The following is a 17,701-nucleotide window of genomic DNA, read 5'->3' as shown; positions in this document are numbered from 1 at the left end:
AGATACCCAATCCCTCTCCCTGAAAGACAGATTTAGAACCAAACCAAACCTGAAAAAAACAACCAACCAACCAACCAAAACAAAAACACAAAAATGCACAGATAATCCAAACAAACAACAACAACAAAAAACTTGGTCTGGAGAGATTATGAGGTTTCCTTGTAAGGGCCAACTAAACCCGAGGCTAGCAGAGCCTTGGGTGTTTCAGAAATCTAACTTCTTACACACACAATCCAGGAGAGTCAGCAGAGCCATCACACATTAAAAGTTTGAAGCTTAATCAAATTTTACACATAGGTGGAAAGCCTATCCTCCACAAATACACTGTTCCTCTCCTCCATTCCAATCTTCACTCCTACATAATCTACATCTGGTTTGACAGCTAGCACAATTTCTAGCTGGAATGTGGGAGAGACGAAAGAAAGAAAAGAAACCTGCTCTAGGTTGGAAATATGCAGGGAGCAAGGTGTTCTAAAGATTCTAAACAAGAATGGGGTGTTTTCCTATCTAAATGCTATCAGCGTCTTGAAGACTCTGGATAAGGAGATGTACTGATCAAAAAAGGACCATTCCTATAAATTTTAAAAGAATCTATGTGTAACACAAATACATAGTTACTTTTTCCAACCCAAGTTTCTTGCCTGCTTTAGCTGGATCCTTCAAATAACTTTAAATAATTATGCTTCTGTGAAATGGGATGTGATTTCTGATCTTGGGGCTGCAGGTACTTAACCAAACTATCAAGCTATCTATACTGATGCTTTATTTGAAACAGTTCTGAGTTTGAGGCTTCTTTTCTTGCATCAAATGAGTGAAGACTCAAAGCAGGGAAGAAAAAAAAAAAGGTACTTGTCAGTTTGAAAGTCACAGTTTATCTTTCTATAATTAGATTAGGAGGAAAAACCACGAAGAACCCATTGGTAGCAGGAAGAAGCAAGAGTCTTCTAGGGTCTGGCATCTGCAAGGAAATGAGAGAAAAAAAAAAGTTCTTAGTTCCTTTCAGTGATAAAAACACCAACCACATCTGATAATAGGCCATATAACTACAACCCAATTTACATCTCTTAGCTGAAGAATCTGACATTGCTAATGGCAGAACAGTAAGTACCTTCTGACGCTTGGCTCTTCAGTACCACTAAGCACACAGAAACTTGTTAATTGAATCAAAAACATTCTACAAAGAGATCACTGTACAATCCTGTGTCAACAGTTTCACAACTGAGAAGAAAATCAGGACTATCCATACAATTGACTTCTCCAGACAACTGTGGATTAATTTCAGCTAACGTATATTGATCTTTTTCTCTTCTCATATGCTCTATCTACTCATTAATTCAGTAACATTTTTTGAGCTGTTACAACATACATTAGGGGAATAAAAATTAATATGACATCACCTGCTTTAAGACATTTATCTAGTAAAAAGTAGATTTGTTGATAAAAAACACAATGAGATAAAGCATATCAAGTGCAAGGTGAACAAACCCTCTTCATGTATGTGCATTCAACAAAATCTCCACCAACACTTAAATTCCTTAAGGGGATAAATCCTATCTTCTATTTCTTTTGTATCTTTCCAAAGAAGCTAGAGAATTCTGTAACAACTGGCATTCAAAAAAATGATACTTTATTTTTATTAAGAGGATAAAAAATTCTGTGGCTGTTTAAGGATTGTTACCTAACCTAGGATCATTTTTCTCTCCTGATTCCTCAGAGATTATAGAGAAAAATGCATTTTTAGCATGTAAGGGGTTTAATAGTGAAAAGTTCCTAAGGAGAGAAGATGTCTAGTCTTAGGTATTAGAGATAGAAGCTTCTCCTAGGCTTTCATCTTAATTTTTTTAAAAAGATTTGAGAGTGAGAGAGAGAGACACCATGTGCACATGTGTGAGTGGGGACAGGGGCAGAGGGAGAAGGAAGCTGCCTTCTCACTGAGCAGAGAGCCCGATGTGGGGCTTGATCCCAGAAACCTGAGATCATGACCTGAGCCCAAATCAAGAGCTGGCTGCTTAACTGACTGAGCCATCCAGGTGCCCCTAGAATATTTTTTTCTTGTAATCTCTACACCCAATGTGGGTGGGGCTCAAACTCACGACCCCAAGATTAAGAGTTGCATGCTTCTTGAGTGAGCCAGCGAGATGCCCCCAGACTGTTTTGTATCAGGTAGTAATCTGTACTATATGAGAACCAAGCATCTTGGGCAGTGTGTTGGAGAAGGATTCAAAGTTCACCATTTATCCAGGTGCTGTGTGCTTTCCTGACACACCCCAGTGCTGTCCTGTCTCTTCCCATTCTGGGGCCAAATCCAATTTTCTGGTTCTACATGTATTTAACAATTTGACAAAATGTACCAAGAAAAATGGCTAGCACCTAGAAGCAACCGATAAATATCATCGTCCATAGTTAAGGGGTATTTGCTTTTAGAATCTCTTTTCTGCTTCTCACCAGGAGAAACATCAGTTTAGGTATAAAATGAACCCTAAGTCACTGAAGATCCATCTGCTTCACTGTCCAGAGGAAGTGAATGAACTGGAAGGCAAGAGGCCAATTACTCACTCCTTAAATAAATATTCACAGAGGGCTTACTATCTGCAAGACAGTGAGGACATAGTCTCTTTCCTAGCCTAACAATATTCCTTTTGGCAGGAACAATATGGCTGAGCAACCTCAGCCAAAAAAGCATTGGAAGAATCAAATTTGGCTCTTCCATAGTCACATAGGGTTACCTCAAGGAAAGGTTTCATCTTTAGAAAGTGAAAGATTTTAGTCTCTTCATACAGATTTTGTAAGATCTTGCGAAATCAAATATTCAGATAAGATCAACAGTGCAAGCTTCTTAGAGACCTCAAACTTTTAACTGCTCATTAAAAAGAGTATGAATTTTTTGCTGAGTGTTAAACTGTACTGCACAGGGGAAGAATTGCAGAGCAGTGAAGCACAGCTGTCTGATTAATCTCAGTCCATTAAAAAGGCATGATAGATCTAGAATGCAACTTTGATTAAAAAAAAAAGAAAAAGAAAAAGGAAAAAGGCAGTGTGTACTAACGTTAGGGAAAACAACTTGGCATGTTAACAGAATTCTAATTTAACCAGTAAATGCCTATTCATTAGCATGTAGAGCCATAACAGAAGCTATATACTTAAAAAACACAGGCACACACAAAGCTTTAATTTGATACCATAATCTGAAAGAAAATTGGACCCAAATTGCTTTATGTCCAGTTAAATCTTGCTACTATCTGAAGAGATAGTGAAATAAAACTGAAACACTTACTTGATGAGATATTCAGTTACTGTGCATTTCCATCTATGGAGTAGAAATATTTCAAAATAAATACACCATAACAATTGAAATTCACTCCTCCTATTCTTACTAAACACAAATGACTTATTCTTGGGGTATACTGAATTACAATATAAAAATGAAAGAATTTAAAATTAGTGATTGGATTCTGTTCAAGAGCATGGAAAAGAATAGTTTATTACCTATCAAGCCTTTAGGCATATGATTTGGTGATCTCATTTTTAGGGAAATTCAAGTACCCAAAGGAAAATATTTTATTTTATTTATTTTTTTAAAAGATTTTATTTATTTATTTGGCAGACAGAAATCACAAATAGGCAGAGAGACAGGTGGGGGGGAGGAAGCAGGCTCCCCGCTGAGCAGAGAGCCTGATGTGGGGCTTGATTCCAGGACCCTGGGATCATGACCTGAGCTGAAGGCAGAGGCTTAACCCACTGAGCCAACCAAGTGCCCCAAGGAAAATATTTTAAAGGAAATCCTCTAGTCACCTAAAAAATTAGCTCAAACAGTAGCACAGACTGAATCAAGGGAATCGGAATTTGAGGACAACATTAGGAAAGTTTGTATTAAATAAAAATGATAGTATTTTGGGTGTTCCATATGTGGGAATTTATCAGGGTGATATGATATGAATTTAGTACCTATTTACTCGGCACAGCCTCTGATATCCAGGGAAGACATTAGAAATTTCTTATGCTAGTTTCTATAACTTGTTACTTTCATTTTCTTTCTACTCATTTCCTTTTAGCTCTCTGCAATACAATTTCTTTCTTTTTTTTTTTAAATCTTTTTTTATTTTTATTTTTTAAAGATTTTATTTATTTACTTGACAGAGAGATCACAAGCAGGCAGAGAGGCAGGCAGAGAGAGAGGAGGAAGCAGGCCCCCTGCTGAGCAGAGAGCCGGATGCGGGGCTCGATCCCAGGACTCTGAGACCATGACCCGAGCCGAAGGCAGCGGCTCAACCCACTGAGCCACCCAGGCGCCCCTGCAATACAATTTCTAATCCCAGTTTCTACTGATATTATACCTTGAGTGTCAGGGATGAATTCCTACTACCCGATATCAGTAGAGTTTTCACGGTCTCCAAATTTACCCAAGGTATTTGATGTCAGTGGCCGTCCCAGTTTGAAAATATTCTTTTGGAATTTTTTTTTGTATTTTCTTATTCATAATTTCCTGTTACTAACCAGGGCAGGGACTAGGGTGAAGTGAGTGAGGTGCTCAGAATGCAAAATTTGAGGAGGTACTCACTCTCGGGGTCATGTGAGGTAATGAGTTCACACTGAATATGTCTTTGAAGAATCAAGACCAACTGTATTCAGCACAATGAAAAGAGTAAAAGCATGTTGCCTTTATTTCACTTACTGTTTTTCCATGGCAGAACATATGGCAGAGACTTGGGAACACGCATGCCTGAAGCCAGGTTACTCTTATGTTCCACAACTATGTTGCTTGCAGGGCTGCAAAAAAAAAGACAAATTTGCCTATGCCAGCATATCTATATTCCTCAGGCAGGCACACACAAGACAATCAAAATGTGTTTTTTGTAATTTGGGGGAAAACAGCAAACTACATTCTGAAATGTAAACACATTTCCATCAAAACATTCTTGCAATTAGAATGATTACTACTTCTCTGAAAAGCTCACTGTTTTGTACAAGCATTAAGATGGGTCTCACCATTTTCATTTTCCAGAAATTGAGATAAACAGCAATGCCATCTACTGTTCAACTGTATGACAGGCTCATCAGCTCACTCAATAAATGTAAGAGACAAAATAAAATGCCAAGACAACCAAGCCAAAGGCAACAAATCTCACAGAACTGAGGTAAAATTAATACTGTACTATTAAAATTCATCTTTAAGTTTTTCCATCTTAGTGCACACACAAAATAAGGTACATGTAAAATTACTAACTCATCTTTGGAGCTAAGAAATAAAAATTGCTAAGTATTCTATTTGGGGAAAAAAATGAAGTCTCACATCTCATTCCTTTGTTTTCTGATCCATAAATATTTACATTTCTGAATATCTGAAACTTGATCTTTTTTTAAAGATTTTATTTATTTGTCAGAGAGAGAGAGAAAGAGAGAAAGTGCGCGTGCGTGCACACGCGCACCAGCAGGCAGAGGTGGAGAGAGAAGCAGGCTCCCTGCCAAGCAAGGATCCTGATTCGGCACTGGACCCCAGGACCCTGGGATCATGACCTGAGCTGAAGGCAGCGGCTTAAGCGACTGAGCCACCCAGGCATCCCTGAAACTTGATCTTTTAAGGTTTGAAGATGAAGTAGTAATGAGAAATCTCATAGATTTAAGTTAGATAGAGGGGTGCCTGGGTGGCTCAGTCGGTTAAGTGGTTAAGTATCTGACTCCTGATCTCAGATCAGGTTTTGATCTCTGGGTTATGAGTTCAAGCCCCACACTTAGATACAAATTAGATACAAAATCAGAGGAGATGCATTTTCTTCCCTACCCAATAGGTACTCTGGCTTGCCCAATTTCAAACTAAGAACTTTTAAGATTATTTTTCCTTAGACACTAATTACCCAGAGAGGTGTCATTGGAGAATTTTTTCAAAGCATTAAAATAATGCCAACTTGGGGCACCTGGGTGGCTCAGTGGGTTAAAGCCTCTGCCTTTGGCTCAGGTCATGATCCCAGGGTCCTGGGATCGAGCCCCGCATCAGGCTCTCTGCTCAGCAGGGAGCCTGCTTCCCTCTCTCTCGCTGCCTGCCTCTCTGCCTACTGGTGATCTCTGTCTGTCCAATAAATAAATTAAAAAAAAAAAAAAAAGCCAACTCAGCAAAAAAACCAACTTAGACATAAGAATGTCTGGTGCCACGGTCTCCCTTGCTAGACTGTAAACTAGTATTTCTGTGCTCCCACAGGGATTAACACAAACCATGTGACCTTTTTATGAATCGAGGAATAAAGAAAAAAAATAACCCATCAAAACTAAGTTACCACCAAGTAACATCATTAAGGAAAGAAACCAAACCATGCTTTGGTGGCTTCTTTTGGTACCAGAGCACTTAGATTTTGGGAGGCAGTGCTGGGAATGAGCCTATTTCATTTACCTGTTGTTGCCACAGTAGTTGGCTGTGCCCCAGACAAATGGGGTGCTGGTCTGTTCCCACAGATCTGCCAAAGAAAGCAAGACATAGTTTGTGGCATCCCTAGGTAAAACACCAGTTTATGCTAGTTGAATCTGCAAGTTGGGAAATAATACACCTAAGCTTAGAGAAGTAAAAATTGATCAAGTACCCTGCTGAAGTGACACAGTAGCAGGAATTTAACTGAAGGATATAAATGTAAGCAACATAAATAATAATAAACGTGCCCAGTAACAACCAAACACAGATGGTACAACACAATTTATAGAAAAAGGCAGTTGTAAAGAAGTGCTTTTTCCAGTCGAGAGGGATAGGCTGTTCCACATGCTTGCACAGTGATACAAATGTGCTCATTTTGGGGCCCAATAAAAATAATAAGGCGTTGTGAACATGGGATGCTCATAAAAAAGGAAAATCTTCCTTCTGCCTAAACTAAATGACTTGAGATTTAGACACTGTGAAAAAAAAAGATGTAGATACATTCCACCTTTATCCCAGTCTTCATCGCAAGGAGGGCACTGCCATGTGCTCTCAGCCAGAGTCTCTTGTCCAAGGTTCCTGGTTTGGTTGACTGCAAGATAATAAAGATGCTGATGTAAGAAGGGGACATCATCAGGTTATTATTTTTAAAGGGGTTAAGTGGCTTAAAAGGTTTCAGGGTAGCCTAATAAGTCTTTGTTTCTGAAAAACGGATACTATGAAAGCTAAACAGAGGTCTTATCCCCTTGCTGACAGAAGAAAAAGAAGCAGAAACAAGGATGTTTACTATATTTATGGCAATAAAAGGATTTTTATTTTTAGATAAATTGGTAAGATGGATCAGGTTGTTCAGAAGAGAAAGCAGTCTGATAAACACAGCCTGACAACCTTTTACTGATGAGATAAAATACTCAAGGGCAGAAAGGTACTATTCTTCTGAAATGATGAAAGCCAAAAATCAAGCTGACAGCACAGCATAATACAAATCGGAAGGGGCTAACCTGTAGGATGGAAACCTTTCAGCTAGTCTTACCAACATCCTGCTCAATACAACTTTTATCATCACAGCTTGAGATATGATGACTGATTTCGGCCCGAGGAACCTGGTGACGAGCATTGAAGGGACAAGTAGCCAATTTGTTTGCGACATCAGGATGATTCTGTGGAAAAAAATTAAGGGGTCTGTCAATTCTTTGATTCTCTTCAGATTCAAAGGGAGTGGCCTAGCCTTACTCTATAAATGACTCCCCTAAAATCATGCAATAAACTTGCCACTTAACTGTGGTAGGTAAACTCACAGTAGAAAATTAAGAGGGAATGAATTATTTCTCACTCACACAGACTGTACAGATGACCTCAAACTCATCAAAATGTAAGCTTCTTATGCTCGTAGAGACTGACAACACAGATACTGAGTTTACAGTGGCTTTTATAAGGGAGTAAATAGTGAATTTAAGATTGGTTATTTATTTATTTATTTTAAGATTTTATTTACTTATTTGACAGAGAGAGGGACAGTGAGAGAGGGAACACAAGCAGGGGGAGTGGGAGAGGGAGAAGGGATCTTGACCTGAGCTGAAGGCAGCAGATGCTTAATGACTGAGCCAGCCAGGCACCCCAGGACTGGGTATTTGAACCACATTTCTCAGGGTCCCAAGACTGGCAGAACAGCCTGTAATGGTGGAACTCTCTGGATGTCTCTGAAGGGTGATATTCAGGAAACAGTAATAAGAAAACCTACTCTTAGTCCGTACTGCAGTCCAGCCCTGCTACTGCCACGCAACAGTGCTGGCAAACAGCTGTGGGGAGGGAGCCCTAGAAGCAGCCGGCTGAGGAGTTTTCAGATTAACACAGGGATGCTTATTTAAAGTAATGGTGCCTGAAATGGTGCTGTGGAAAATTTGACCTTTACTTCAGCTATTTCATTAAGGAAAAGCCCAAATGGGAGAGGCTGCTTGCTGATCAAGTTCTTTATTTTAAGACAAAACAAAAAAACCCAAAGTGCTTAATATCACCCAAATCCTACAGGAAGCATATCAGGTATTAAGAAGTTGATTTATTAGAAGGAACAAAACATTTATCACAAATTATACTCAAAGGAGTAAAAATAATGTGAAGTGGGAGGACGCTAAGAAAAAACAGAGGATGAAGAAAATTATGAGGGCAGTTACCTCCATGATTTTCTTAAGGGATACTGAGCTTTCCAGTGCAGAGAGTTTTGTGGTCAAAGATTAAGAGGTTTAGAAAAGGGGAGTGAAAGGGGTGCCTGGGTGGCTCAATTGGTTAAGCATCTGACTCTTGATTTCAGCTAAGGTCATATCTCATGGTCCTGAGATGAAGCCCTGGATTGGGCTCTGAGCTGGGCATGGGGACTACCTAAGATTCTCTTTCTCTCTCCTTCTCCCTCTGCTCCTCCTACCCCCCACCCCCCCAAAGTGCATGTGCTTTCTTGCTCTCTCAACAAAGGAAAAAAAGTGAGTTAAAGAAAATGTCTTTTTATTGCTTGTTTTTTTTTCCCCAACCTTTGTCCTTGGGGACATGTTTGCAATCCTAGGGGAAGAAGTTGTGGTGGGAACTGCTGGCCCACATTATGCAGGTTCAAATTTAAGGGATCTTTGCTCTAGAGATTTAAAAGAGCTGGAGAAATGATCAACAATGGCATGATAATCATGTCATTAGGACTGCAAAAGAACACACTTTAAAGGATGTTAATGCATACATGAATTGTATGCAGTTTGGATTAAATACCAAAAATGCTGTCCAAGCATAAATCCTGCAGACCTTTGGCCTTTGTATCTGACATCTGTATTCTAACAGTCCTTACAAAGTGCCTCAATTAGTCTACCAGCTTTAAAGTAGTTTATGTCATCTAAGACCACAAAAGAGTGACCAGGAAAAAAAAAATCTGCTTAGTTGTCTCCCACCCCCACCAAAAGATGCTTCAACTAAATAAAGACTGAAACTTGGAGAAACCATTATTTTTACGAATAATCTAACCTCTAGCTGCTCAACTTCTCTAAAAATTCCAAGCAAAAATAAATTAAAGATAAATGTATTATGGCACTCAACCCTTATCAGGACAACGAACACATCGAATTCACAAGGCAAAAGGGATTTCTCATTGCTAGCCAACATTAGTGTTTCCTCTGTTTTATAAAGTGTGAGAAGAGTATATAGAGGGCGCTCTGTCACTAGTTAGGTAGAAAAAAACAGAAACAAGAAAACACGCATGTACCCAAAGAAATGAACTCATTTCTATAAATTCGGCATTTAACACAGAAGTGTTAATGCCCAAACCAAGTCCGGCATTAAATTAAAACATTTTTGCTAAAATTATATGATACCGACAAAATATGGCTTTTTAAAAGAACTCAAGAGGTCATTACAAGGCAAATTATGAAAATAATGTCTTACCTTTCTGCACTTGATAAGATGATAAGGAAACCTGCAGGCCCTGATCTGGTGGTTTTTATCATAGGGGCATTGTAATAGCTTTTCAGGGTCCAGGGAATCGACTGAAAGAGAGAGGGTAGGATGAACATACAGCTTAAGCTTTAAGCCTTTGTAAAACCACAGTATTCCAGGCACACTGGATTTTTCAACAGAATCTACAAGAATAGAACAAGACAGTCTTAACAACAACTTGGAATTAAAAAAAAAAAGGGTGACTAAACATTTAAACATGAAAACGTAACTCCAAGATAAAACTGTATTACCAACAAATTTTCATAAGTATAGCAAAACAAACTATCATGGGATAGGATCTTGGTTCATATTTAGTTGTATATAAATTCATTTTACACTAAAGGTAACCAACAATGAAAAGAAAAATAAAGTTACATGAAATGATATCCTCTTTTTCTTCCTAGAAGTGCTAATTCAGGGTCATTCTTATCTCTAGCTAGCCTAACCAAAGCCTCTCAACCAGTATGCTAAAGTTAGAATGGATGGTGTGCCCATATATTGATGTGGGGTACCTCTGCACACGTGCCTCCTGTCCCCCACCAGTCACTTCTAGGGCATGTTAAGGGCAATTAATCCCCTTTGCCAGCATTCTTGCCTATTTACCAGTATGTTATGACATGAAAAAAGATCAGTTATAAGCTCTATGGAAGCTTGATAGAGGATTTCTTTTTCATCGGTCTGCTTGGACTTATTATTGTAAGTAGTTCTTGATCTTGATTACTCTAGATACCTCTCAAAAGAAACCAATGCCTTTATCAGATAGGGTGGTTTTATTTTTCATAGTTTGGCACACAGATGAGAAAAAAATCAGAGAATTCTTTAATCTAGTGATTATCAAGTTGGACAGATGAAAAAATAATCTGCAAAAACAGAATGTGCTAAGTTTAAGACAACTGCAGACATATGGGGATGCTCTGTGAAAGAAAGCCTCTAACCTAGATCATTCTACTTAAAACTTCCCTTAGAAGACTATACTTTCAGGGGCGCCTGGGTGGCTCAGTGGGTTAAAGCCTCTGCCTTCAGCTCAGGTCATGATCCCAGGATCCTGGGATCGAGCCCCACATTGGGCTCTCTGCTCGGCAGGGAGCCCGCTTCCTCCTCTCTCTCTCTGCCTGCCTCGCTGCCTACCTGTGATCTCTATCTGTCAAAAAAAAAAAAAAAAAAAAAAAAAAAAGACTATACTTTCAGAAATCATCTCTGTAGTTACTAAACAAGTTTCTTTAAATGTGTAAAGCTACATGTAGGCTTTATAAATTTTAGCTAGCTTGATTAAGGAAGGGAAATTAAATGGTTAAACACATTCTCAATAGATTATGGGGACAAAAGGTGACCTAATAAAATGCTGTTACCATCATTGAAGGCAAAGATAAAAGTGAAATAAGATAAACAATTCACACTTGATAAGGAGCTTATAAACCAGGAGACTGCTATGAGAATCAGAAGCCAGTGGGGAATTGAAACAGACAGTTTCACTGGAGGAGTGGTAAACATGGAATAAATTGCTAACCATGACCGTGATGCAAATGAGCCAGAAAGGTGATCTGAAGGACAGAATGAACAGGAAGGAAAAGTCTTAGAGGACAAGCAAGTTTATTATGCCAACCAGGCTCATCCTGACCAGCAATTTTTTCACATTTCTGAAGCTTCAGGACACCCAGGGACAGTTTACAGATAAAATTCTTATTACTTTCCCTTCATTTAATCCTTTCCATCATGAGCAAATGTTAGGCCATGTCAGCAGCTGAGAGACTAGACATACCTTATGATTCATACACATTATGCTGCCCATACAGTGACATATATCAGAGTTGGTAATGATGACTTCCTACCATAATGTTTTATTTCTTAGCTTCTGGTAATTTAGGTTAGCTCTAAACGGTTTTTCTAGATTAAAAAAATTTTATTTGATTTTTAATTAAAAAAATTTTTAATGGTGATAAAAATATACGTAACATATAACTTAATATCTTAATCAATTTTAAGTGCATGGTCTGACAGTGTTAAGTATAGTCACATTGTTACGCAACCAGTTTCCAGACTTCTTCATCTTGCAAAACTGAAACTCAATACCCATTAAGCAGTAATTCCCCATTTTCTCCTCTCCCCAATCCCTGGCAACCACTAATTCCACATCTTGTTTCTATGAGTCTGACTATTTCACATACTTCATATAAGTAAAATCACAGTGTAGGTCTTTTTTTGACTGACTTATTTCATTTAGCATAATGTTCTCAAAGTTCAACCATATTGTAGCATGTGACAGGATTTCCTGTATCTATTTTGCTATTTGCTTTTTTTCTTTAAGTTTTTATTTATATTTTTTAGTAATCTCCACCCACAGTGTAGGGCTTGATCTCATGACCCTGAGATCAAGAGCTGTATTCTGCCTTCAACTGAGCCAGCCAGGTGCCTGCCTTTTTTTTTTTTTTTTTAAACTTCATATATTTTGGAGCTCCTTCTATGTCAGGATATAAAAAGAATATTAAAAAACCAAACAAACCAAAAACCCCAAACCAAACCAAACAGGAATACTTCAGTGCTGCATATGGATGTGCCATGGATTCTTTTTCTTTTTTTTTTAGATTTTATTTGAGAATGAGAGAGAGAGAGTGAGTATCAGAGGGGAGAGGGTCAGAGGGAGAAGCAGATTCCCCACTGAGCAGGGAGCCCGATGCAGGACTTGATCCTGGAACTCCAGGATCATAACCAGAGCTGAAGGCAATTGCTTAACCAACTGAGCCACCCAGGTGCCCATGCGCCATGGATTCTTAATCATTTCTCTTACTGATGGACATTTAGAGGTCATTTCCAGTTTTTTACTGTTATATAAAATGCTGTGACTAACAATCTGGTAAATACTTGTGTTCTAGGAGTATTTCTCTTGGGCTGATACCCAAAAGCGCTGCATTGAGGTCTATGTGCATTTAAAGTAACAAATACTTTGTACTTGTAATAAATACTATCAAAATGCTCATCAAAAATTCTATCTGGCTTTTTGGGAATACAACTTAATTGCGGAAACAGAGTAGGCCCCGTGGAGAAGCTCTCTCCAAAACCACAGACTCAGATGCTTCTCACACCTTGATAGGGCCTGAAACCCAGGGGGAGAAATGGAGGAAACTTCATAGAAATAGGAAAGGAGACCTGACAAAAGTTTCATCAGTTAAGAGGTACGGTCCCAAACAGAAGCTGGAGAGCTTTAGATCAGATTAAGATTATAGTTGAAGGACGCCTGGGTGGCTCAGTTGGTTAGGCAAGTGCCTTCGGCTCAGTTCATGATCCCGGAAGTGCTCGGATAGAGTCCCACACCGGGCTCCCAGCTCCGTGGGTAGTCTGCTTCTTCCTCTGACCTTCTCCCATCTCATGTTCTCTCTCTCTCTCTCTCTCAAATAGATAAACAAAATCTTAAAAAGAAAAAAAAGATTATAATTTAAGGTCAATTTGGGAAGAAGGTCAAGTATATCCTAAGGCAGTGTTAAATTACTTGGGGACTGTGTTAAAATGCAGATTCTGATTCAAAAGGTCTGGGACGGGCCCAGAGACCGGGCATTTCTAACAACTCCCAGGTGATATTTTTCTAAGAAAAAAAAATTATGGCTGAAAAAAGTAAAGAATGAGAGACATAAAGGGGAGTTGTTGCTTTCTAATTTAATACAGAGTAGTAAGCTTCTAGGAATAAATATAAATCTACCTATGTCACATGGAATTCCAGGTTTACACTAAAGTATCTTTTTTTTAAAAATTTTTAAAGATATTTTTTATTTATTTGACAGAGAGAGAGAGAGAGGGGTCACAAGTAGGCAGAGAGGCAGGCAGAGAGGGGGAAGCAGGCTCCCTGCTGAGCAGAGAGCCGGATGCGGGGCTTGATCCCAGGACCCTGGGATCATGACCTGAGCCGAAGGCAGAGGCTTTAACCCAGTGAGCCACCCAGGTACCCCCATTAAAGTATCTTTTTAAAATATTTTGCCTATTGGGACACCTGGGTGGCTCAGTTTGTTAAGTGGCTGCCTTCGGCTCAGGTCGTGATTCCAGGGTCCTGGGATCGAGTTCCACACCCGGCTCCTGGCTCAGCAGAGAGCTTGCTTCTCCCTCCCACTCTGCCTGCTGCTCTCCCTGCTTGTACTCTCCCTCTCTGTTAAGTGAATAAATAACACCTTAAAAAAATTCTTAAAAACAAAACAAAACATTTTTCCTATTTATTTGAGAGAGAAAGTGAAAGAGCACACAAGCAAGGAGAGGGGCAGAGGGAGAAGCAGGCTCCCCACCAAGCAGAGAGCCCCACACAGGGCTCAATCCCAGGACTCCAGGATAATGACCAAAGCTGAAGGCAGACACCTAACCGATTGAGCCATCCAGGTGGCCTACATTAATATATCTTAAGAAAAACTAAGGAGGTAGGGGAGGGAGCCCTAAGGCAGACCAAGGAGAATCAGTCTTCTAGATCAATGATTCTCAAAGTGTGGTCCTCAGATCAGTAGCCTCAACTGAGAACATGTTAGAATTGCAAATTCCTGGGCCCCAGACCTTCTAAATCAGAAATTCTGGGGGTAAACAAAAACAACAAAAAAACACACAAAAAACCCCAAACCAACCAACCAACCAAACAAATAAATTCTGGGTTAAGTCCAGCAAGCTAGTTTTAACAAACTCCCGAGGTGATCTTGCTGCATGCTCAAGTTTGAGAATCTCTGATGTAGATGTTTAATGAAGACTATTTCCATATAAATATCGGTGATTAAGATTCTTTGAAGGTAGAATGGAACTAAAAAATACCCTTTAGGGCGCCTGGGTGGCTCAGTGGGTTAAGCCGCTGCCTTCAGCTCAGGTCATGATCTCAGGGTCCTGGGATCGAGGCCCACATCTCTGCTCTCTGCTCAGCAGGGAACCTGCTTCCCTCTCTCTCTCTCTCTCTGCCTGCCTCTCCGTCTACTTGTGATCTCTCTCCGTCAAATAAATAATCTTTAAAAAAAAAAATACCCTTTAGTTGGAACTTATTAACTCCAAAGAGACTCTGAACAATAGAGCAAAGTAAGAAACAAAGTAGGCCCTGTTGTCAAGTTTCATCCATTCACTGATGCCATTGTTCCTTAAACTTGGTTAGGGTCTAGAAACCATAGTGCCTTATGGTATCCAGTGTGGCACTGCTTATGAATAACGTATGACTCTCTCCCTAACTATGTCACCTTGGGCAAATCAGTTAATCCAGGTTCTGTTTTCTCAGATGTAAAATCCAAACATTAAATGAAATGATTTTTTCAGCCTCTTTTGTTTCTACATTTGTATTATTCTAGATGCTAGCTTCCTTCTGACTTCTTGGGCCATCTAAGATTCCTGGATCACTTGAGAAATAAGAACTCTTCGTAGGATTTCTTTAACCCCAAGAACTCAATGTATATCAGCATTATTATGAATATCATATTGTCCCTCATAATAGAAAACAGAGGTTTTAGTTACTATCCATCCCCTTGTCTTTAATAGGAGAAACTGAAGTTCTGAGAAATTATGTTTCATTTAATAAAAATATAGTTTAACACCGATGACCCAGCTGTAGCCTTTTCAAAGCTTGATAAATTTCAAGTGTTTTATTTCAAATTTCGGAACTTCTCTACCACCACACAGACAACCTCAGCAGTTGACGGAGAAATGTGAATCTTTCCAAACACACTAAGAGTCTTGTCAGACATAAAACTATATGTAAGGAATTTAACTTATTCTCTAAAAACAGTAAGAAGTACATACTGTAAGTTTCTTCCATGTTGGAAGTGAAGAAGCTGAATCCAAGCACTGAGGGGGGGAAAAAAAGCAATGGTTCAGTAAATAGGACTACTAATTTAAAGTGTATTCAGGTGATAAGATAGTGTACTTTAAGTGTCATTACAACAACCTGTCACTGTTTACCATCCATTAGGGTTGGTATTTAACATTAAAGGGGGCAAGTCAAGAACACAAGAGTACTACTATTTAAACTTTAGGATAAACATAGGAATAAGGTACTGTTTTAAAGCTTTCCTCTGAAGTTCTTAAAAATACAGGATGGGCAGGCTGCCAGTCTTGCTCTCTCCTGGAACCTGGGAATGCTGGAAGTCTAGGTCCACCAGTATGCACTTAGTCCATCCAATAAGCCCAGAGACATTGCTGGCTTACTGTTTTTTGAAAAAGATTTTATTTATTTGAGAAAGAGAGTGAGAGCGTGAGCAGTGGGGAGTAGGGAGTGGGAGAAGCAGACTCCCCGCTGAGTAGGGAGCTTGATGTGGGGGCCCCATGCCAGGACTCTTAGATCATAACCTGAGCTGAAGGTAGTCGCCTGACTGAGCCACCCAGGTGCCCCTAGCTTACTAGTTCTATGACTTTTCTAAATATGATCAGGAAGTGTCACACTTACTCCAGTGATGCTTCACTTCCCCTCTCCTCCACCAATCCCATATACAAAAATGTACAGACTTTAGGTTAAATCTCTCCAGTTAGTACTCACTTCCTCTAAGCACTGAGGGAAAACTTCTGATTGTTAGGATTTAAAGACTATCCATTTTATGGATAATACAGTAATAAAAGAACAAGTCTGTAACAGAAATGTGGAAGATAAAAGACAAGAAATGATCCTGTAGTTTGAATCCTCTTCTACCGAAGATCTCCCCCCATTTAGCACTGATTAAATAAACTAATCATTATGGGAAAAAACTGAATTTATATAAAACCGTTCTCATAGGAAACTTCTGAAAATTAGCTAGGTTTACAGTTGTTGTCTCTAGGGCAAGCTTTCCTTTGGCCCATCTTACAGTTCCACACCCCTTCCCCCCCATTCTATGACATAAGCAGCCCTGGAATCTGCGGTAGGAAATACAAGTGATCAGCTGGAACTCTAGTTTGGTAATTGGCCACACAGCCCATTTGTTAATGACATTTACTAACGAAACTGCTGTAAAAAAATTTTTTTTCATGTCTGGATTAAAAAATTCTGACCTTCCTTTTGACAACTTTTACTTATACTTTACACTTTTTCATTAAATATAAGAGGTTTGGAAGGAAGAACCAAGTATTATGTTCCTTGATTTTAAGGTATTTAGAGGAACAATCAGCACGAGATTCAACAACTTACGGAAAGCCAGCCTAAACTCTGGGGGCAAAAAGACTAATTACAGTAGATTCAGGGCACTGAAATCCACAGCTTTATCATTCAGCCGTGTCCACTGAAGTATCTCCCGTACCATACTGTTAACAGGCGATTCTTTACCTTTTACCTAGTACTAGACCGCGGTGAAACGGATAAATTACGCGATGCAGTCAAGTTTAGGGGCTGGCTGTAGTCTGAAGCAACTGGTTAAACTCTTAACAGAGCTGGGGTCTCGGTAAAACAATCCTTTTTTCTTCCTTCAAATAAAACAATCAGAGGAGATTTAAGCAATGGGACTAAACAGGAGGTGGGGAAGGTAGTTAACTTAAAACAATGTACACAAAGGAGGCAGGGAGGCCCTCGAGGGGGCAGGCGGTGGCTGGACCACCCTTAGCAGCGCTGAGAACCCACAAGGCCCAAGGCTACAAGCTAGCGGAAAGGGAAGACATTAGGTGGTGAAGGTATCCCAGGACCGTAAAGGTGAGTGTTTGTGGAGGCCCCGAACCAGGCTGGGACGCCTTTCTTACCTCGGTCGAGACACGTTCTCTCCACAGCCGCTTTCTCCCCGCATCCGCGCCCCAGCAACGCTCACTTCCGCCCCTGACGTTAGGGGGTGGGGCTCCCACTTCCTATGACGCTGGTCTTGGCTTCGCGGGAGCGTGGGTCCCTGGGCCCTCCCTCCCAGGCCTTCCCGGGCCACGGCCCCTTGACCAGTTATCACTCTTCCC

At 39.8% G+C, this 17,701-nt stretch overlaps 1 protein-coding gene across 3 annotated transcripts; it reads right to left on the bottom strand.

Moving 5' to 3' along the window:
• Positions 1-736: 736 nt before the first annotated feature.
• On the bottom strand, positions 737-17,590 carry GTSF1 (gametocyte specific factor 1). 3 transcript variants are annotated; one of them, XM_047741916.1, is made up of 11 exons: positions 17,501-17,571; positions 17,094-17,230; positions 16,861-16,976; positions 15,602-15,646; positions 9,812-9,912; positions 7,431-7,557; positions 6,906-6,989; positions 6,383-6,446; positions 4,673-4,767; positions 3,275-3,307; positions 737-958 (listed from the first exon to the last, which is right to left on the bottom strand). In XM_047741916.1, the coding sequence occupies exons 3-10, from the start codon at positions 16,862-16,864 to the stop codon at positions 3,291-3,293; spliced, it is 537 nt and encodes a 178-aa protein (XP_047597872.1). In that variant the 5' UTR covers positions 16,865-16,976; positions 17,094-17,230; positions 17,501-17,571; the 3' UTR covers positions 737-958; positions 3,275-3,290. The 3 variants fall into 3 exon arrangements, with proteins under 3 accessions (XP_047597872.1, XP_047597874.1, XP_047597873.1); XM_047741918.1 differs by lacking the exon at positions 16,861-16,976; XM_047741917.1 differs by lacking the exons at positions 16,861-16,976; positions 17,094-17,230 and having other exon boundaries at positions 739-958; positions 17,501-17,590.
• Positions 17,591-17,701: the final 111 nt, after the last annotated feature.

Source organism: Lutra lutra, chromosome 8 (genome assembly GCF_902655055.1).
Source record: "Lutra lutra chromosome 8, mLutLut1.2, whole genome shotgun sequence".
Classification (NCBI taxonomy): Eukaryota; Metazoa; Chordata; class Mammalia; order Carnivora; family Mustelidae; genus Lutra; species Lutra lutra.
This window is presented reverse-complemented; position numbering and strand designations above follow the sequence as displayed.